At 54.2% G+C, this 17,871-nt stretch overlaps 2 protein-coding genes across 2 annotated transcripts; both read left to right on the top strand.

Moving 5' to 3' along the window:
* The first annotated feature begins 5,996 nt into the window (after positions 1-5,996).
* On the top strand, positions 5,997-7,779 carry LOC135179736 (vasotocin-neurophysin VT). The gene is made up of 3 exons (XM_064151793.1): positions 5,997-6,201; positions 6,674-6,875; positions 7,531-7,779. The coding sequence occupies exons 1-3, from the start codon at positions 6,082-6,084 to the stop codon at positions 7,692-7,694; spliced, it is 486 nt and encodes a 161-aa protein (XP_064007863.1). The 5' UTR covers positions 5,997-6,081; the 3' UTR covers positions 7,695-7,779.
* Positions 7,780-10,101: 2,322 nt separating this feature from the next.
* On the top strand, positions 10,102-12,081 carry LOC135179735 (neurophysin 1-like). Its single transcript, XM_064151792.1, has 3 exons — positions 10,102-10,235; positions 11,301-11,499; positions 11,919-12,081. Exons 1-3 carry the CDS (start codon positions 10,116-10,118, stop codon positions 11,966-11,968), a joined length of 369 nt encoding a protein of 122 aa, XP_064007862.1. The 5' UTR covers positions 10,102-10,115; the 3' UTR covers positions 11,969-12,081.
* The last annotated feature ends 5,790 nt before the right edge of the window (positions 12,082-17,871 follow it).

Raw genomic sequence — 17,871 nt, 5'->3', positions numbered from 1 at the left:
AAAACAGGCCCCAAATGTTTAAAACTCCATGTTTGCAGAGAACCATCCTACTGTGACTCAGCTCTCACACTTCCTCCACCCCACAACCCCAGGAGCTCCCCACACATGCAGCCATTGCCTTCTCCAGAACACAGCCCAAAGCTGCCGGCTCTGCTGAGCACGTCCTGCCCAGAAATTGGTTATCCAGCTGGTGGACAGTGGCTCTGGATGGGAGTCTTCCCACTGGATTTGAAGGTGAGTTAATATCTTAAGGTTCCCTTCATTCTCCAGGGAACAAGCATGGAGCAGAGACTGGAAAGGATGGGGTGGCAGGGGTTATCTGATCCACCCCTCCACTAAGAGGAGGGCTCATCTCCATGGTCTGTAAGGTTTCTTAGGGCTTTCCTCCATTATCTCCACTTTCTTACCACTACAGGACACTTTGGCAGCAAGTTTGAATTAACCTCCCCTCCTGATGCATGAAGGGTGAAAGGATGAGTTTTCCTCTACTCCCACCCACCTCTCATTGCTTAGAGAAGGAGCAAGACCACAGCAGGGCTTGTCCCCCTGTAGTCAGCACTGGTGAGACTGCACTTCAAATACTGGATTCAGTTTTGGACCCCTTTCTCCAAGAAGGACCTTATGGTGCTGGAATAGATCCAGAGAAAGGCAACAAAACTGGGAAAGGGTCTGGAGAACAATGCTGGTGAAGAGCAGCCGAGGGAACTGGGATTGTTCAGCCTGGAGAAACAGAGGCTGATGGGGGAGACATTCTGGCTCTCTACAGCTCCCTGAAAAGGAGGTCGGGGCCAGGTGGGGGGCAGTCTCATCTCCCAAGGAACAAGTGATAGGACAGGAGGAAATGGCCTCAAGTTGCACCAGGGCAGCTTTAGGTTGGACATGAGGAACAATTTCTTCTCCAAACTGTCTGGACCAGTCTGCCCATCCCTGGAGGGACTTAAAAGCTGTGTAGATGTGGTGCTGAGGGACAAGGTTTTAGTCATAACCTGAAAGTGTTGTGTTAAAGGTTGGACTTGATGATCTTAGAGGTTTCTTCCAACAAGAATGATACTGTGTACCCCTGTCTGGGTGTGTGTCTTGCTCACTCCTGAGTGGAGCACTGAATCCTCTGTGGGCAGTAGAGACCCTCTCTACATCCCAAGAGGGTGGGTTTGGTGGTGGGTGATGTGTAGCCAGGACTTGCCATGGGATCTTCTTCCAGAACTCACTGGAATTCCCCTTAAGCTCCCACACAGAATGGACGTATGCCACCAGCAAACTTACTCCCCAGCAGTGAGCCTGTCTTCTCTCTGTGAGGTGTGGACTGGCCTTGGATTGAAGGCCTGAGCAGTCTCCTCTGGTGCTTTTAGAACAAATCCATCCCTTGCCTGTCAGTGACCTCCTGTCTTCATGTCTGCATCCCACTGGGATGGATCTGGACAGATAAGTGATAAAAGGCAAAGTTAATGCTGGCTGCTCCTCTTTAGGGGAAGCTATTTTCCATCATCTGGAAGCAGAGGAGCATCTTTAGCTGTGACATGAAAGAAGGTGCTATGCTCAGCCAGGAGGTGCAGGGTGCCCCTTCACCATCCGCCTCCAGCCATTAACTTTCATCAGCCAGGAGTTCACAGTGACTGAGTGTCATGCTGGTGACAGACCCATTTGAGGAGCATTAGTTCACCCAGACAGGAGAAGGGAGCATTCCTTGGCCAGCCTGACCTGCTCTACAGCTGCAGTGCCTCAGCAATATGTTTAAGAAGTTTCTCTTTCTATGCTGTATCCCCAAAGGCAGAAAACCAACCAAATTAGTGAAAAATCTTCCCATTTTGCCACCTGGTACCAAGCATCATCTGATTTATTCTGATTAAACTCGGTCACCTGGACATCAGTGGGCTGTGGTGGAGCACTGTGACCTCTAACCTTTCTCCTGCCTCTAGAGGGGCTCTCAGGAGCCTGAGTGGAGCCTTGAAGCTAAGGAAGCTGCCTCTGTTAATGAAGGATGGAGGGAACGGACCTGTGGCTTTCCCTGACCATGCACAAGTGTGCAGTCACCTAGGACTGGAGAAACAGTGTCAGATCCATGCAGCAGAGACTCTGCAAGGCCACAGGTGTACCTGGGGGGTGTTTCACCTGTGAACCAGCACAGGAGCACTGGGGAACACCCTCTGCCTATCATCCAGGTGATTCCTCACTGGACAAAGTGATTGGGAAGGACACCGCCTCCTACTCCCCCCCAGTCTGCCCTGGTGAGACCACATCTGGAGCACTGTGTCCAGTTCTGGGCTCCCTGGTTCAAGCAGGACAGGAATATACTAGAGAGAGTCCAACAGAGGCTGAGGCTGATGGAGGGGCTGGAACATGGCTGATGAGGAAAGCGTAAGAGACCTGTGTCTGTTTAGCCTGGAGAAGGCTGAGAGGGGATCTTGTTAATGTTTACAAATACCTGAGGGGTTAGGGACAAGAATAGGGGCAGACTCTACAGGGGTGTCCTGTGATAAAATGGATACAAACCAGAACCCAGAAAGTTCCAACTCAGCATCTGCAGAAACTTGTTTGGTGTGAGGGTGCTGGAGACCTGGAGTAGGCTGCCCAGAGACCTTGTGGAGTCTCCTTCTCTTGAGACTTTGTAGACCCATATGGACATGTTCCTCTGTGACCTGCTCTAGGATCACCCTGCTTTGCCAGGGGCGTTGGACTCAATGATCTCTAGAGATCCCTTTCTATGACTCTATGAAGTGCTGAGGCTCTATGGCTGAGCCTCTCTGTTGGGCCCCAGCCCCTTTGCTGGTGAATAGGAAGAGCCTGGGCTGTATTTTTGCTGAGCAGAAGGACTGGGGGGAGATGGATTTGAGGCTGCTGCCCACTCCCCACTACATGGCAGGTCTTTAGGGCTTTCCTGCAGCAGCAGAGACAGACTGGGTGGGAGGCAGCAGCAGCAGCTAACATGAGTGATGAATGCCACAGTGTCCACCTCGCCCACCTTGCATGTCGTTAGATCAGCACTAACAAAGGGGGGTTCCTCTGGGGCCCTGGGAAGAGCCTGGGGAAGAGCAGGGACCTCATGCCTGGTGTTGGGGAGGCTTGGAGCTACAGATTCAAGCAGCCTCTAGGCATCAAGCAGGACCTGAATGTGGGGATGTCAGCATCACTGCAGGGCTGTGGCTGGGTACTAGTCAGTGTCACCACCCAGCAGAGATGCTCCCGGCCCTGTAAAAGTCCTGAGATTACTTCTTTAATGACTCAACCCAAATGAGCCCCCACCAATATTTTCTTCCTTCCCAAACTCCCCTTTTGATGTTTTGTACACATTCTGTGCCTCCCCATGTTTCCCCCTTTCCCCCTTCATCCTCCCTTTGATGTCCATAAGTGATTCTGAGTTGTGGCTGCAGTTTTGCCTCTGCAACTTGGAAAAAACATTTTATTAACCTTCTTTGACTTTAAAGAGCATAATTGCATTTTAATCTGATATTCCCACGTTATCATTCCAGACACAGAGTCATTTGAATGCAGATCATCCCCCAGCTAATGTAATTTTACGATACAGTAATGAAGAGACAGAGCACGAGTGTGTGATACTCAATTTAGAGCTGACATTTGGGCTTCTTGTAAAGAAAAGTTTTTTCCCAACCAAGGGGTTTTGCATTCTCCTCAGGCCTGCAGTGCAAAGTGGGTTCTGGCTCCTGCTGTGAAGGGATGGGTTTGGATGGGAAAGTGTGGCCGGTGAGGCTAATGTTGGTCATTAGAGCTGCTGACGGCTGCCCCACGTCATGCGGCACATTTGGGAGCTTGATGCTCCCCTGCTCGCTTGGAGATCTGAGTCAGGGGCTGCAGTTATCTTCAGCCCTCTTGGGAGGGCAAAGCAGAGAATCACAGAGTGGATTGGAATGGAAGGCACCTTCAAATGTCATCTAGTCCAACTGCCCTGCTATGGGCAAGGACACCTTCCACTAGTCCAGGTTGCTTCAGGCCTCATCCAACCTGGCCTTGAACACCTCCAGGCAGGGGACATCCACAACTTTCCTGGGCAACCTCTTCCAGTGTCTCACCACCCTCACTGGAAAGAATTTCTTCCTAATCTTCTGCCTCAATCTCCTCTCTTAGAGCCTCACACCCCCTCCCCCCCCTCATCCTGCCACTACAAGCCCTTGTAAAAAGTCCCTCCTCAGCTTTCTTGTATGCTCTCCCTTTTACCCATCAAAGAGCCCAGAAGCCCCCTAAAAAGCAGGACCTTCACTCCCAGGTTGAAATATCCCTCCAAAATCACAGAGCACAAGACGGGAGCAGGATGGGACTCACAGAACTGCCCCTTCCTCCTGTCCATCTCAGTTTCCCCTGGGTGGAGATCAACACTCTGGGGTTCATTCCCCTCCAGCCCCCCTCATCCCACTACAAAAGCCCTCTCTGGTGCCTGCAGAGCACAGCACTCATTTGCTTTACAAAACATTTTGGCTCTGCCAGGGTGGATCGCAGCTTGATCTTTGGGATGCTCAAGCAGACAAGCAACCCCTTCCATACCCAGGGTGTCACTAACTCACTCCAACTGCAGCTGAGTCAGCCTGGGTCACAGACACAGCAGCAAAGGGCTGCTCAGGAGAGTGAGAGAGCAAGGGATGCTGCCAAGGGTGGGAAACAGCTGGGCTACATCCACCCCGACTGATGCCTAGGTGAGTTTTATGGTCCTCTGCCTCAGTTCCCTGCCTTTGATGAAGATGATTTCAGGGTAGGCTAAAAGGTTGAAAATCACCCCAGAGGCTGGCCCACAGATGGAAGCACCCCCACACTGCCCACCCTTGACCCTACTGGTACCCCCCAACAAACCCTTCCCATTGTGAGCCAGCCCCAATGCTACTGCGGGGGGAGCTCACGAGGTCCTCAACGCTCCCCTGCACGTTAATTGCTCATTGCTGAGGTCACCCTTGGCACGGCTGTGAAGAGCATCCGGAATGTCCTGTGATTCTGGAGGGATATTTCAACCTGGGAGTGAAGGTCCTGCCTTTTAGGGGGCTTCTGGGCTTTTTGGTGGGTAAAAGAGCATACAAGAAAGGGCAGGATGGATGTATGGATGGTTCATTAGATGATTCTATGGCATGGGGAGGGATTTCACCCCCACTAGTGGACAGCAGGAAGAGTAATTGCTGTTGTTTGCCTTGTGCTGACATTTCTGACAGCTCATTCATGACATGAGTGTGCAGGTCTCAGCACAGGTGACACCTACTGAGTGCCAAGAGGAGGGTCAATGGCAGACTCATAGATGCTTTTATTTGCCTTTTCCTCCCTCCGTCTGTCATTGCTTTCTCTTCTTTCTTGTTTCTTGGAGGAGAGAAACAGCCTTTGGGCCCAGGGTGTGACAGGGTCCTATTCTACATGCTGGTGCCAGTCCCTGGGTTTAGGTGTGTCTTTGTGCACCCCAGTTCTCCTCCAGCCTTGTCCCCATCATTTCCCTTCAGCATCCTCTCCCAAATCAGTATCCTCCAAACCAACAACCCTCTTTGAACCACAACCTTCTGAATGAGCATCACTTCCAAGCCTCTGACCAGACCTGAGCAATATCCTTCAAACCATCACCCCCCCCCAAACCAGCACCTTCTAAATGTACACCACTTGTCAAACCCTTGTCCCCCCCAAACCATCAGCCTCCAAAACAACAGCCCTTCCTCAACCCTTCTGAACAAACACCTCTGCAAATGGCATCCCTCCCCAAACCTGCATCACAAACCAGCACCTTCCAAACCACTCTTCCTCCCCAGCACTGCGCTCTCTCCCTCCAGTGCCCTCCCTGGGCCATCCCTGGGGCACACCATGCCCCTTGGAGCTGCTGTATCTCCTGGGTGGGACCCAGTAGCCCCGAGTGCTGCCGTTTGCACTCCTGCACTGAATCACCTCAATTACAGATCCGTTTGGACGTGATTTGGGAAAAAAATAGACAAGGGGAAAAAAACAACCCAACCCAACAAAAAAACAATCCAGCCCTCCTCCTCCCCTGGGAAGGGGCCACAGCAGCATAAATAACGGCTGGCGCAGCACAGGGCAGATGCGGAGTGAGTGGCAGTGCAGGCAGCTTCCCCGGCACGCGTGGTGGCACAGCTGCAGGCACCTCTGGCCATGGCAGAGCCTTCGCTGCCCCTCTGCTTCCTCTGCCTCCTCGCCCTCTCCTCAGCCTGCTACATCCAGAACTGCCCCCGGGGCGGCAAGCGGGCCCTGGCTGACACAGCCCTGCGACAGGTACTGGGTGGGATGGGGCCTTGGCAGTTTTGGGGGTACAAAGCAGCTGGGGGGGTGGGCGGGCAGAGGGTACCCTGACTCACACTCCCTCAAGCAGAGTGGTGAGCTCCAGTTTTGGGAAGAGCATTACAGTGGAGTGGTGGCAGAGGAAGGATCACCTCTGAAACACTGTGGGCACCTCAAGGAGGGATCAAACTTGCCCTATCCTTCCATCCTAGGTGGGGAGCAGGGGGACAGGACACCCCCGTGGCACAGGAGGCACACAGGGGCCAATGGGAAGCATCCATAGTGGGGCTAGCACTGCAGCACGAGGCCATGCTGCTGGTGATGGGGACAAGAAGGGTCACCTCAAGGCAGCATGACAGTGCCAAGGACTGCAGAGGCACGGGGGGGGACTAGTCTGGAACATAAGCAGGGTGCAAACGGGGTGCACCCCTAGTTTTTGGGGTACTCATGCGGCTCCTTCCCCCAGTGCATGCCCTGTGGCCCGGGGAACAGAGGCAACTGCTTTGGCCCTGGCATCTGCTGCGGCACAGAGCTGGGCTGCTACCTGGGCACGGCCGAGACGCAGCGATGTGCTGAGGAAGACTACCTGCCTTCACCCTGCCAGGCTGGCAGGCAGCCCTGCGGCGCGGGGGGGCGCTGTGCCGCGCCTGGCATCTGCTGCACGGCCGGTAAGGCAGGGTGCTGGGGGGCGGCAGGGCGGGCAGAGGCTGGGGAAGGATCTTGGGACCATGTGGGGTGGGGATGCCATGGGTCAGGGCTCAAGTTAAGCTTCATCTTGCAGTAAAGAAATTGAGGCATGGAGCGGCAGCTGTGCTGGTTCCATCTGGCAGTATTTGGGGATAACAGATTCAGGTTTCTATGAGTCTGTGAAATAAGGAATTAACTCTTCACTATGAGGCTGCTGAGACCCTGGCCCGGGTTGCCCAGAGAGGTGGGAGATGTCCCATCCCTGAATCCATTCCAGGTCAGGTTGTTTGGGCTCTGAGCAGCCTGCTCTAGTTGCAGAAGCCCCTGCTGGCTGCAAGGGGGGTGGACTGGATGACCTTTAAAGGTCCCTTCCCACCCAGCCCGTGCCATGATTTCGTGATGTTCTGGTAAGGATTGGGCTCAGAGCTCCTTCTCAAGTCTCCACCACCAGATACATCCCAGTCAGGCACGGGCAACCCCCACAGTGTGCCTGGAAAAGCCCATCCCTACTCAACAGGAGGGACAGAGCTGGAGCATGAGCTGTGTGGACACCTCCAAGTGCCACCAAGCTCATCCTAACATGAGAGTAAAGCAAGTCCTAGGCAACCTGTCCTGACATTTTGCTTTCTGCTGAAGAAACCTGTGCCATGGACGCTGGCTGCCTGGATGAGGACAGCGATGGGGCTCAGGAGGCAGCCGAGAAGAACCTGACAGTGCTGGACAGCTCAGCCGGAGATCTGCTTCTCAAGCTGATGCACTTAGCGAATCGGCAGCAGCAGGGCAAGCATCCCCTCCTCTGAGCAGGGGCACTCAGTGTCACTGCCACCGTCCCTCCGCCCCAACCGTGTAAATACAAGACCCAATAAAAGTCCTTGTGCACTGTAATGGCTTCGTCTTGAGTGCTGGATCTGAGGCTCCAGGAGACCCACCCAGGCTTGGAGATGAGAGATGAGGGGTTTGGAGGTTAGTGGGGTTGGAAGTTGTTTGGTCTTCATTCTCCCCTCCCCGAATCCTCCCCAGCCCTGTGAGATTTGGTGTCCATCTGCAGTGATTTTGGTGGGCAGGGGGTAGGATTTTCTCCCATCCTCACAGCACTACTGGAAAGAAGTTTAGGTGATGCTGGCCTGTGGGATGTGCCCATCATAGAATCACAGAATCAACCAGGTTGGAAGGTGTCCCAGCCCAGGAGCCCCAGCAGCACCCATGGCTGCTGAGCCTCCCAGGGCCCCCAGCCCCAGGAGACTGAGGAGGTCTGAGATGTGCCACCACTGTATTACCTCTTGGCCAAACCCTCTCTTTGGAGCACAGTTGGGCTCTCTTTGCCTTCAGGAACCAGCACCACAGGAGGCTTCAAGCCACATCTGCTATAGAATGATGAAAAGTAAGGAAAAGCACCCAAATCTCACAGGAGTGGAGAGATTTGTGTTCCCAGCCTAGCCTTTGGGACTGGCCTCATCATTCCCCACCTCTGCCCACCAAACTGGTCTCCTCCAGCCACCAATGGGAAGGGTCATCCCCCTGGTTCTTTCACCTCCAGGGTACCTCCAGGGAGGTGGAGCTCCTTCAAGCCAGCAGGACCCATCCTGACTATGTTAGCTCTCCACACCTCAAAGGGGGTGTAGAGCTAACCCCCCCTGGTTCCCACAACAAATGTCTTATCCCAGCCCTGTGGAGGGGAGAGTTCTGCAATCACCCCCAAAATCATGGGGAAAAGGCAACACCAGTAATGATGGGTGACTGCAAGCTGGACACCCATGGGATGAAGAAATAAGGCTGTTGAGTCCAGCCCTGGCACTCAGGCTGTGCAGGGGTGCAGGATACGAACCTCATGATCTCCTGCAGCCTGGAGGATGTGCCACTGAGCAGGGATGATGCTGCAAGCTGAAGGAAACCTTGACATCAGGGTGTCAGGTGTCCACGAAGCACCAGGAGCTGACAGGTAAGGGGGCTCTTCTTTCACCTTTGTCTCCCTGAGACACATCACAGCCCTGCTCATGGGGGTCCAGACACCACCAGCCTGGCTGCAGGGGCTCTGGGGTGGTAATTTTTCTCCTTCACCTGCAGCATCATGGCAGCATGGCTGAGCTGCTGGGATGTCACGGGGCAGATACTGAGCCCTGTTTTCCAGCCCATTAACATGGACCCTGGCACTCAGCTTGTCCCCCAAGACCAGGACTCCTGACCTTGGGCAACTGAGGAGGACCTGGCTGCCCTCACCACTGGCCACTGTGGCCACACTAAGTGGCAGATTTGGAAGCAATGCAGAAGGGACAAGAAGAGGTTGCAGCTCCTGGGCTCCTGGCTGCCTAATACCCAATTAAGCAGGCGCTGGTGGGGCTGGGGTGATGGCCTTGGTGGATCTTCAGAGGTGTCTGCAGCACAGGAATTTATTCAAGGCAGCAAGCTCATAATTGCTGTAACGAAGGCAAGGAAGGAGCAGGACCCTGCCCCATTGCATCAGCCTCCAGCCCCATTCTTCAGTGTGGTTTCTCCAGAAGGTCCTTTGCCTGCTGACAGCATGCTGCAGACATTATGTTCAAGCTCCAAGCAGAAGCAATAGGGAAGCGTGGGGGTTTCAGGCCTTTTGCAAGGAGGTTTGGGGTTTTCAAGCCCCTCTGGAGATGCTAGATGCTGATGAAGATGTCACTGCCGTGCCAGAGCAGGACAAGCCCTGCACTGAGCATGCCCCAAAGGTGGAAAGAGACAGGTGGAAAGAACCAATATGGTGCTTCTCACCCCAGATGTTCCTGGAGGAGGATACAGGTTTGGTTTCTCCCCCATAAGAAGGGATTTGAAGTCAAAGGATGCACAAAGACCCTGCTTACCCCACTCCTGGGAAGACAGGTCCCACCAGGCTTCCTTCATCCCAACCCACTCCAGCAGGGTTCCAAACAGGACTCAGAGTGACAAGCCACAACTTAGCAGCCCTGAGCACTTGGCAGAGAAGAGAATGGATCCCCTAGCAGCATCTACAGCCTGCACATGGTTCCCCCCGCCACGCTTTGGAGTCATCAGCGAGGAGAAAAACCAACACCTTGGCCTTAACCTCACATCCTTGACCTCCAGCTATTAGCAGAGCCCTTTGGTGTGGAAAGCAATGCCTTGTGGTTTTTAAGGGACATGGGTGACGCTGGTGCCAGCATGTGTAAGCAGCAGCCAGTGCTATATAAATGGGGCCACTCACAGGAGGAGAACCCAAACAGCTCCCTGAGGCCACAGACATGCCCTGCAAGGTGCTCGCCGTCTGCCTCCTGGGGCTCCTGGCTCTCTCCTCTGCTTGCTACATCCAGAACTGCCCCATCGGGGGCAAACGTGCTGTCCTGGACATGGACATTAGAAAGGTAGGTCTCCTAACCCACTCCTTTCCCTCTTCCAACCTTCCCAGGGCTTGCTGACACTGTCATCCCATGGTGGGACAAGCCCAGCACTGAGCATTCCCTGAAGAAGAGCAGAGGTGGGTGGAGAGGACCAGGATGGCATTTCCCATCTCAGATGCTCCTGGAGGAGCATGTGGGATTGGTCTGGGGAAGACTGATAGGCCAAAGCCAATGGGATGAGACTCAACAAGTCTTGGGTCCCGCACCTGGGTCACAACAACCCCATGAATGCTCCAGGCTTGGGGCAGTGGCTGGGAATTGCCTGGTGGAAAAGGACATGGGGGTGTTGGTCAACAGTGGCTGAAGATGAGCCAGCATGTGCCCAGGTGGTCAAGGAGGCCACCAGTGTCCTAGGCTGAATCAGCAATAGCATGGCCAGGAGGGCAAGGAGGTCTCCCTGTATTCATAGCTGGTGAGACCACACCTGAAGTACTGGGTTCTGTTTTAGGACACTTACTCCAAGAAGGACATTGAGGGGCTGGAGCAGGTCCAGAGAAAGGCAACAAAGCTGGGGAAGGGTCTGGAGAACAGGGCAGGTGAGGAGCAGCTGGACTTGGGGATGTTCAGCCAGGAGGCTAAGGGCAGATCTCATTGCTCTCTACAATGTCCTGAAAGGAGCTTGGAGGCAGGTAGGTTTCGGTCCTGTCTCCTAAGTAACAAGTGATAGGACAAGAGGAAATGGCCTTAAGTTGTCCTAGGGGAGTTTAGGTTGGACATGAGGAGCAATTCCTCCCCCAGAAGGGTTGTGAAGCCCTGGACCAGGCTGCCCAACACAGTGATTGCGTCCCCATCCCTGGAGGGGTTTAAAAGCCATGGAGATGTGGTGCTGAAGGACACGGTTTGGTGGTGACCTGGCAGTGCTGGGTTAGGGGTTGGACTTGATGATCTCAAACGTTTCTTCCACTCAAAACAATTCTGTGATTCTCAGCTGATGACAGGAGGGAGGGAAGAACCAAGGGAAAAGCTCAACCCAGTACCAGGTGTTATCCCAAATAATCCTCCCCTTTTCCTCCCCTCTTCCCTGAGCAGTGCCTGCCCTGTGGGCCCAGGAACAAGGGCCACTGCTTTGGTCCCAACATCTGCTGTGGAGAAGAGCTGGGCTGTTACATGGGCACCTCAGAGACTCTGCGCTGCCAGGAGGAGAACTTTCTGCCCACCCCCTGCGAGTCGGGACACAAACCCTGCAGTGGTGGGAGCTGTGCAGCCCCTGGCATCTGCTGTGGCACTGGTGAGGGCACCCTGGGTCTGGGTCCAAGTCCCCACTGGGGCCCTTGTCACAGGAGTCTGCACGCATAAGAGGGGATCTGGAGTTATGGTATCGAAGAACAGGCCCTTCTCAAAGGGCCTTCCCCTCTCAGGGCAGATTGATGTCAACCCCAGGCATGGCAACACCAGACTGGGGCATCTGAGGGGAGGGGAAAAGCAGGCAGCATGCAGTAGCAGGAGCTGAGCAAGCATGGCAGCTCATGTATACTCCAAACATCACAACCTGCTCCCCAACTGAGGTGCTAACAGAGATCTCCCTGCAAACCCTGGGTGGGCTGCATGTAGGAAGGAGATAAGGAGTTATCAGCCCCAGTGATGGGGACTACAAGGGCTGGTGAGTGCCACCCCATTCCTGCTGCTCTCCCATCTCTTCCCACACAGATGGCTGCGTGGCTGACTCCTCCTGTGACCACGAGATGCTGCTGGAATAGAGCATCCCTGGAGAGAAAATCCCATGGGATCCCTGCAGCAGCCACGGAACTGGCAGTGCAGTGCCTGCATCTGGGATGGAAGCGATGAGCTTCATGAGAAATAAAACCTGTACAGAACAGAAATCAAGTGTCCGTGTGGTGGGAGCTTGCTTGGCTTAGGTGCAGACTCAGGAGCATTGGGTGGAGACAAAAGGTCACTTTTGGGATTCAAAAAGGCAGGATTTAAGGGCAGTTCTTACAGCTGGTGAGTTGTGTGAGGGAAAGCAGAGAGACCTGTGATCAGCCTGCCAGTGCTGTGGATGAATCACAGCAAACTTGACTGGTGCTGTCCTGGTCTGAGCTAGACCAGAAAAACTATTCTGCTCGGGGATTTGACTTCCCAGCTCAGGCTCTGCTCTCTGAGGCACTCCCTGCAGCTCAGGGCAGGGTTGCACAGCCAGGGGCTGCTCCTAGCAGGCAGAAGCCGATGGGGAGAGCTCCTGCCAATGACTGCAATGCAGAAAAGGCTCTGGCTGAGACTTGCTTCTGGGCACACCACATGTGTGCCACCTTGGGGTGCTAGATGTCAGAGGTGGGACCAATAGGAAGCAGACAGAACAGGTGAGCCCAAACTGACCATCAGGGGGTTGCAACCCCAGACATAATTTTTGGAAGAAAGCTGAGGGATCACCAGGGTCAAACCTCTTCGTCAAGAGTTGGTGTCCAAGAAGGACTCTGCCCTTCTGCCTTCAATCTCAATCTCTGTGTTCCTGAATCCAGTTCCCACCTCTCACAGAGTCCAGCCTGGACTCAGGACTTTGATGTTGGGTTTGCATGTATTTGGACAGATAGAAATGTCCAGAGAGGCTGTGGAGTCTACTTTTACAGCCAGTGTTGGGGGTGGGTGACCTCCAGAGGTCTTTTCCAACCTCCACCATGCTGGAATTCTGTGATTCTATGTACATGTCATTATTTCCTCATTAATACTGTTCCATTTCCTTTTCATTGCTGCTGTTTCATTAAAGCTAGTCTAGTTTTCTTTTCCAGTCCATAAGGAGACTTAGTTAATGGTTGGGCTTGATGCTTCAACCAAAACAATTCTATGAAGTCTCTCTCCCTTATTCCATTTCTCTTCCCTTTGAGAAGGCAGAGGGGTTTATAGAGAGCCTGTGGCACACATCTAGTGGCTGGCCCAGCCCTCATCCTTGACTAGCCCAAAGCCACTGTTTGTGAGGCAAGCTGAGCTTGTAGCTTGAGCTCGAACTCTGCTAACAACTCTGCCAGTGGGCGTGTGCAAAGCTTGAGCAAGAGACATGGCACCATCCCCTACATGGTCCCCACTGTGGGGCAGTCACCAGCCTGGAGGACAGAGGCTGTGGGAATTGGGGTGTCAGCCCCTCCTATACTTCTCTAGCAGAGCTCACCTTTGTGGGGAAATGGAATGTACAGTATCTAACTGCTAAAAAGCAATGAGCTGCGGGTTGGGCAGTTTTCCTCATTTTGTGTCTTTTTGGGGGGTGAATAAAAAGGAATAGGGGGGTTCTGGGTGGAGTGATGGTGTGTCATGGCAGGGGCGGGGGGTGACGATGCAGCAGAGCAGCAGGTGAGTGAGGGATGTGGGCAGCCTCCTCAAAAGGGAGATGCTTGAAATGCCTGAATATTCTTGGAGGGGATTGAAGAAACAGTAAGTATTAGTGTGAGGTCTTCCAATAGAGGAAAATCATTTTTATCTAGATACTGAAGAAATGTACTAATTGATATGTGCTAAAGGCTTTGAGAGACCTCCCCTGTTTTTCCTCTATTATATAAAGGCCTTTAAAACCTCACAGAATACATCCAGCTGGAAGAGACCTCAAAGGTCATCCACTCCAACCCTAAGATCATCCAGTCCATATAAATGTAAATGGTGTATACACGGATTAAAAGTGCTGGCTTTTCCTTTGTGTGTGTGCGGCTCTGGTGTTCGGTTTGTTGCTCTTCTTCTCTAAAGCCATTTATTTAGATGAAAAGCTCAGCACAGAGGCAGCCGAGCGGCTCCGCACGCACCCCGGTTGCTCAGTGCTGCCACCCGGTGTTTACTTGCGCACACTGCAGTTCTCTGGCGACAAGTGCCGCCCCATCGCTGCTCGGTGCTGCCATCTCGTGTTCACTCCTCCACACTGCAGTTGGTCGGCGGCGGGTGACGTCTCGCAATGCTAAGTGCTGCCGCCTTGTGTTTAATTGCCGGCACTGCAGTGTCGCAGCGGCGTGTGCCGCCCCCTAAATCCTCCCTGCTCCTGCCTCGTCTCGAAATGCCCTGAATGCTTGAAGTGCCTGAAAGCTGGGTAGAGGATGGGAGAAGAGGGAAGGGGGAAAGAGAGATTAAAAGCTATTTAAACTTACATCTCTCGTTTTTATACAGACGCTACAAATGTGTGTTCCTTTATAGCTGAAACGGGATTTAGAAATAAAAAAGCCTGTATGTACTACACTACAACAGCGGCGTTGAGAGATGGAAACCCGCGCTGTAACGGGGCCAGCGCATGCGCTGTGGAGCCGCGCGGTCTTTGCGCCTTGGAACACGATCTATAGAACGCCTCGTTGCTACGGGACCGGGGAGGCGCGTTGCTACGGACTCCGCACACGCGTTGTATCGCGGCACGTTGCTAGGGATTTGGCGCATGCGCTACGGAGGCGGAGGGGAATTGATCCTAGTGGAGCAAATTGTAGCCAAATTCAAGCCAATCGGAAGGAATGCCCTGGTTCTCCCGGTCGCACTACTCCTGATCCCACCCAGGATGCCATTGGCCTTCTTGGCCACCTGCACACACTGCTGGCTCATGTTCAGTCGCCTGTCAACCGGTACCCCCATGTCCTTCTCTGCCTGCCTGCTCTCCAGCCGCCCCGTCTCCAGCCTGTAGCACTGCATGGGGTTGTTGCGGCCAAATGCAGAACCTGGCACTCGGACTTGTTAAAATTCCTGGCGTTGGACTGTGCCTAAGTGCCCAGCCTGTCCAGGTGCCTCTGCATAGCCCTCCTGCCCTCTGAAAGATCCACGCTTGCTCCCAACTTGGTGTTCTCTGCAGACTCACTGATGGTGGACCAAATCCCCTGATCCAGATCACCAGCTGACTGCACTCCCAGCGTTGCCTAGTCAGTCTGAGCAGCTGTTCTGTGCAGCCTAGAGACTGTAGATAACTGTAACTAGAGGACTAAGCCTAAACAGTCTAATACCTAATTGTAAGGAGGTTTCCAAACTGCCCATAAATGCTATTTATAGCAGGGATTTAAACCGTTGACCCTCCTCTCTAAGCATATCTCTATCCCAGACAGGGAAGCCCTTTCACAAGCCCCCACTTCTCTTTTTCCCCTTTTCCCCTCCTAATTTGGGGCCGATTGCCCCAAACGCGCTCTCCCGCTGTCGGCGGCAGCGCAGCCCTGCGCGATGCTGCGGCCGTGGAGCTGCCGTTGCTACGGACGCGGCGCAGGCGCGCTGGTGTCTGCGCTCTCAGCATCACTGCTGCCGCCGTGTGGCCACGGGTGGGCACTGCTCGCTGCCGCATGCGAACTGCGCTGCTCGGCGCTCTCAAAGGGCAGTTTTAGCCCCGAGCTGTTCGCAGATTCAGATTGAGTTCGCCCAGAACAGACCCAGCAGGGTTTTATTATTTGATGCTGCTACCCAGTATTGTCCAGGGCCTCCGAGTGGTCCCTAGTGTTACATTGTCATGCCTACTGGTGCCAGTAACCCCAAAATCTCACCCAAGACTTCCCAGTAACACTATGTGCGCTCTCAGTCCTTCCTTGTGTATATATAAATTCAATCTAGTGGATTTCCCTTTGTGTGTCTCGTTCGTTGTTTGGAAAGTGCTTCCCAGCAGGAGTTTAGGAGCTGGAAAATAATGCTTATTAAACTTGAAAATGAAGTTTCAGAACTTGCCAGCTGCCTCTCAGCATTGCTGTCCCTACCTCAGAGGAGTGGGCTGGCTGTATTCCTCTCTGGAGGAAGGAAGGAGTGGCTTGATGAACTTCAGAGTCTGCAAAAAGGGGACCCTGTTGGACTGAGGTGACCTTCAGCAGTAGGACAGTTCTCTGGAAGTGCTGGACGCCTTGCAGTTTGCCCCTATCAGCACGTCTGGCAGCCATGTGCTGTGCCTCATGCCTTATCCCCAGAAGGGCTTTGCTAGGTGAATTGTTCAAGTTCTTTCCCCATGTCTCAGTTTCCCTGACTATAATATGAGTCCAGTAGCATTTTGGTCACAAACTGGGAAGTTGCCCTGTCAGTAGGCTATGCTTCTACCCAATGGATTAACCGACCCACTATCACCAGGAGACTTTTCCACCAACTTACTTGAGGCAATTCAGCATCATCAACCTAGATGCTTTCAAAAGGCGATGACCCTCCCACAGAAGACAATCCGCCACAAACTGCTGCTCCAAGCAGGAGTCCCTTCCGTGGGCTGCAGCCCTCTCAGCCATGGACAGCTCCAGAATTGCTGTCCTCTCCAGAGGTGCTGATAGGCTCAGCCTTGGCCGGAGGCAGCTCCACTTTGGAGTGGAGGAAGCTTCAAGAAGGTGTTTGCAGGAGCTATGCCATAGCTGCAGCCTCACCCTCCAAGCCCTGATGGGCACAAGCCCAAGACTCCAAGGAAAGCACAAAAGTGTCCTTCATCCATCTGGAGGGGCATGGAGAAGCTCCCTGATGGGGAGCCACGAAGCTGCAATCACCTCAGGTCTTCCGCTGCTCCCCATTGGCCAACCAGCACCGGACTGCCCTGGGCAGCTGCACCTGCCAGCACCTGGCAACGGCCGCAACACAGCCATTCTGCCCTGCTCCCTCTGCTGCCCTTCACCCTTGCTCCTGGCCCAGCCCTTCTGCTCTTCTCCCATGCCTCAAACCCTCTCCCAGCACCTTCCCTGCTTCCCTGTGAACTTCCCGGTGAGATATGGAGCCCAGCAGGAAGAGGAAACTTGCACTGTGGGAGGTGGGCACCCTGCAGCTGGCTGGGCAGGCCTGAGCACGCACCCTGAGCATGGCATGGGGTGGGGGCTAACCTCTGGGGAGATGGTGGTGGCAGGACCCCTGAGTGTCCCCGGCCCACAGCACAGGGATGCTTGCCGGGAGCAGCTGCCTCCTGCCTGAAGCCTGAGCTGCTGCTTTTGTGCCCTTTTCCAGGCCGGTCCCTCAGGATGCCAGGCCCCCTCGCAGTGCAAGAGAGTGCACAGAAGCCACCAGGACAGGGTAAAGAGCTTCTGGGTGCCAAGGCAGGCATGGGGCCAGGCTCTGTGGCCAGGGCCCCTCAGGAGCAGTGTGCAGGACCATTCACCTCTGCCTTCTCTATTCTGTCAGATCCCCAAGAGCTTCAGACTTTCCCTGGAGAGGAGAAAGAAGGAGATGAAGAGGAGAAGGTGGCAACCTGGGCTATGGGAGGTGTCTTTGCCAATGCAGGGGTTTGGAACTGGATGATCTTTCTGGTCCCTCCCAAGCCAAACCATACAGGAGTCTTAGATGTCTCTGGGGCACATCCCTGCAGTGCCCAGAGCTGAAGCAGAAGGGAAAGCTGAACAGATCTGAGCACTGCGGCACTAAGGTGTGAGCCCAGCAGTGACAGCCAGGCAGGGCTGGGCCCTTTCCACTTCCCCTGGCACCTGAGCCCAGCAGGTGCCATTGGGCCTTTTCCTTGCATCCCTGGATCCAGGACCAGCAGCCCCAGCTGCGGCAAGCAGGCGGCTCCTGGGCCAGATCAGGGCTGCTGGGCGAGGGCATCGGTGCCCAGAGCTGGGCTGCGTGCATGGCAACGGTGCCAGTGTCACAATGGCCACAGTGACCTGTGCAGCTGCCCTATAAAAGGCAGCTCTGAGCTCAGGTTGTTGGTCTGTTGAACCTGGCGAGGTGAGGAGAGGGCAGCAGAGGGACAGGACCTGGCGTGGGGGTGCTGAGGGAGGAG

The sequence above is a fragment of the Pogoniulus pusillus genome, chromosome 11 (assembly GCF_015220805.1).
Source record: "Pogoniulus pusillus isolate bPogPus1 chromosome 11, bPogPus1.pri, whole genome shotgun sequence".
NCBI lineage: Eukaryota > Metazoa > Chordata > Aves > Piciformes > Lybiidae > Pogoniulus > Pogoniulus pusillus.
This window is presented reverse-complemented; position numbering and strand designations above follow the sequence as displayed.